Source organism: Nanorana parkeri, unplaced genomic scaffold (assembly GCF_000935625.1).
Source record: "Nanorana parkeri isolate BGI_ZX_2015 unplaced genomic scaffold, ASM93562v1 scaffold1203, whole genome shotgun sequence".
In the NCBI taxonomy this organism is placed as follows: Eukaryota; Metazoa; Chordata; class Amphibia; order Anura; family Dicroglossidae; genus Nanorana; species Nanorana parkeri.
Genome location: NW_017307471.1, coordinates 13,503 through 16,599, shown reverse-complemented (window position 1 = coordinate 16,599; position 3,097 = coordinate 13,503). Strand labels below are relative to the sequence as shown.

The following is a 3,097-nucleotide window of genomic DNA, read 5'->3' as shown; positions in this document are numbered from 1 at the left end:
TTCACGAACTTCCCTTTTGTGGGGGGGGGGGGGGTTATGCATCAATCAACATGACCATCAACAACTGACTGGCATAAGCTGAATTAATTTCATTGACATGATATCTGAATGGCATTGCTCAGTTTGATTTCTAATCGAGCAGAACATCGATGAACAATGAATGAGCGTAGACAATGACAGGATCACCTCCTGCAGCCCTCTAAGCAGTCTGTAGAGCATGTAAAACTGCATTTTCAAAATAAAGCTTCAGAGTGCAGTAAAGGAATATCCTTTAATGTCACTTTAACTATTAACAAAAATGTATCTTATTTGTGTATCACTCGGAGATTGCAGTCCATCATGGGAGTGAGCTTGGAGCGGTGACTACTTTACAACACACACAGGGACCATGGGGAACAAAAGTAGACACCCTCCAGAATGAAGGACAGTGTCAGCACCAACTCAGAGATGATTTGAGGATCTGCAGCCGAGTGATACACAAATAAGATACATTTTTGGTAACAGTTAATTAGGGTTGTTGAATGCATTTAAGATTTAACTCCCGAGTTTAGTGTCACTCTAAAATTGTAGCTTTGAAGACTAGATGATATACATCCATCCCAGTCTCCTAGTTTCTGCTCTGTAAGGCTGATCCTACACTTCAGAGGATAAGAGGACATACAGGCACAATCCAGTAATCCTCATCGAAAGCACTTGGAAGCCGGGAGCATAAATGCAAAAATTCACACGGTATTTGTATTTATGCTCATGGAAAGAGGGGGTACATAGAGACCACTGGCTTATCTTATAAGAAAAAATATTGCTCAGACAAGCATCTCAGCCTGACCACTGAATGGTATTGGTTGGCAGCGTCTGCGAGTACCCACAAACAACCAAGTACCATTGCAGTCACCCCATGTCAGCCAGTAATATTTACACATAGGGGTTATCTGTTTACAGTTCTGTACAGTCTGTAAGGCCAGTTTCCTCCAACATATGTGGTCAGTCAGAGATGAAGCCTGCAGTATAATGGCAATACAGTCTGACTGCTGGCCGGGGATCCAACCAACATGCATACATGTCCCTGGGCTGGTTGTATTATTCTACACAACACGGCACGGAATACAAAGACCCAAGAAATACAATAAAGTGTTGCTGCTTGCAACAGATCAATTGCTGTGCCTTGCTACACTGAAATATTTAAATAATATAAAAGTAATCACACACTCCTCTTCACAATAGGCATCCTTGTTTGACAGTGGTGCCTATGTATCTGGCTGGAAGACAATAAATCGTAGGTTTGGCAGAACCACTATATGGATGCAATGGTCTGATCATAATAAGCTGAATTTCTTTCAAAATAAAGAATAGAGTACCTGAATGGCACTGTTAGGGAATCGCAGTCACCTGCTGTATTGAATACAATTTATCTAGCTATACAGTTAGACAATTCACATGTAAAATGATTGATAGGAAATGCATACAAGCACATCCATATATCAAACCCACATAGACTAAGGGGCTTGTTTAATGAACTCCGCATAGCAAACAATTAGAATACACAATTTTCTTGTGGGGGTTTCAGTAAAAAGAATTCTGATTGGTTGTTGCATTTTGTTCCACATGCTGTTTAATATGTTTGAAGATTTGCAGGGGAAAAAAAAAGAAGTAAAAATATCAGATAAATAAGAAAACAAATATAGCTAATCTTACCTCCTTTCCGCAGTAGGTAAATGGGAACTATGTAAAGCAGGATGTGTTGGATGTAATAGACCTCAACTTCAAATGGCAGCTACATGTACAAAACAAAAAAGAAAAAAACAGTTTAAACTCTTATAATGGTCAGACTGACGGGATATAACTCCTCTCCACCATCAAAAACTATAAAAGCTTTGGCTTCAGTTTCACGAACATTCCTGTCTTTATTTCCAAAAATTGGTCATTTATATTTTAAAGATCTTGATTTACAAGAGACCTAGACTTTCATAATTTGTTTTGCTGTAAAACAATTAGACAGGGCAAGGCCCCAGAATAGGTCTGGGTCTAGTTGCACCCATGAATTGCATTTACAGAAGTTCTCTTTTTGACTGTTCCAAAGTGGCCCGTAATTCACTATCCACAAATCACTGTGATTTGTCCACAACCTCCACCTAAACCCAAGCAATATCTTTGGTGTAAAGGAACCTTTTTTCCTGACGTTTTCCTTAGAGTCTCTGGTGTTCTCTACAAAATCTTAGGACAATTCCTCAATAAACCAAGGAGTAGTGTTGTATATAATGGACTGAGAAGACCGTGAGTCATGCAGGAGGAGTTACAGCACCTGATAAATCTATAGCCCATCACTTAGTATTCCATGACCTGATCTATCCTCCCCTAAATTTTCAGTGACCCCTAACCGATCCTTGTTAACTGACCCTGTTACTTTGACACTAAAGACTTGTTCACACTTTGTTTGTTTCTTCTGCATTTATATGCACCTCAAAATGCATAAATCCACCTTTATATTCCATCGCAGGAAAAAAATTTGATTCAATTTGACAAAAACACTTCTTCCATAGAGATAAATGCATGAAAAACAAATACATGCATTTTACTAAAAATAAATGCAAATTTTACAGAATTTTATGTAAGCATTTTAAAAATGCATGAGCGGGAATAAACCCTAACACTAACCATACCCCATCGGAACCATAACCTTTTACCTAATACTCAAATAAATATATACATAAAGGCTTTTCACAATCTTATTATTTTTTTTTTTTTAACCTGAACAGGCCATTCACAACAGCATGTGTGACCGTGTTATGTCAACACAAACAAGCTTTCCAAAATAAAATAAAAAAAGAACCGTTTGGGTTGATTTTGTCTTGTCTGAGAGCTTGTTTACACCATATACGTTGACCTACGTTACTCTGCACAGATCAACGAGGCTGAACACTAGGGCACATAGTAAACAATTGATTCCTATGTGCCCTGTTTACACCACAATGCTGCATTGAGGTGAGTTGGTCAGGGCCGGATTTACTCCACCTGCCGCCCCAAGGCCAGGTTCCACAATACGCCCCCCCCCGCGCCGCTAGCCCCCCTCCCCATCAATTGAGAATGGCAACCAGATGGC

At 39.4% G+C, this 3,097-nt stretch overlaps 1 protein-coding gene across 1 annotated transcript in view; it reads right to left on the bottom strand.

The window, feature by feature from the left end:
• LOC108796968 (transmembrane protein 164-like) overlaps positions 1 to 3,097 on the bottom strand; it is a 17,548-nt gene that overhangs the window by 5,207 nt on the left and 9,244 nt on the right. Inside the window, exon 3 of the mRNA XM_018568537.1 lies at positions 1,693 to 1,771. Coding sequence (XP_018424039.1) covers positions 1,693 to 1,771 — 79 coding nt within the window. The remainder of the gene's footprint in view (positions 1 to 1,692; positions 1,772 to 3,097) is intronic.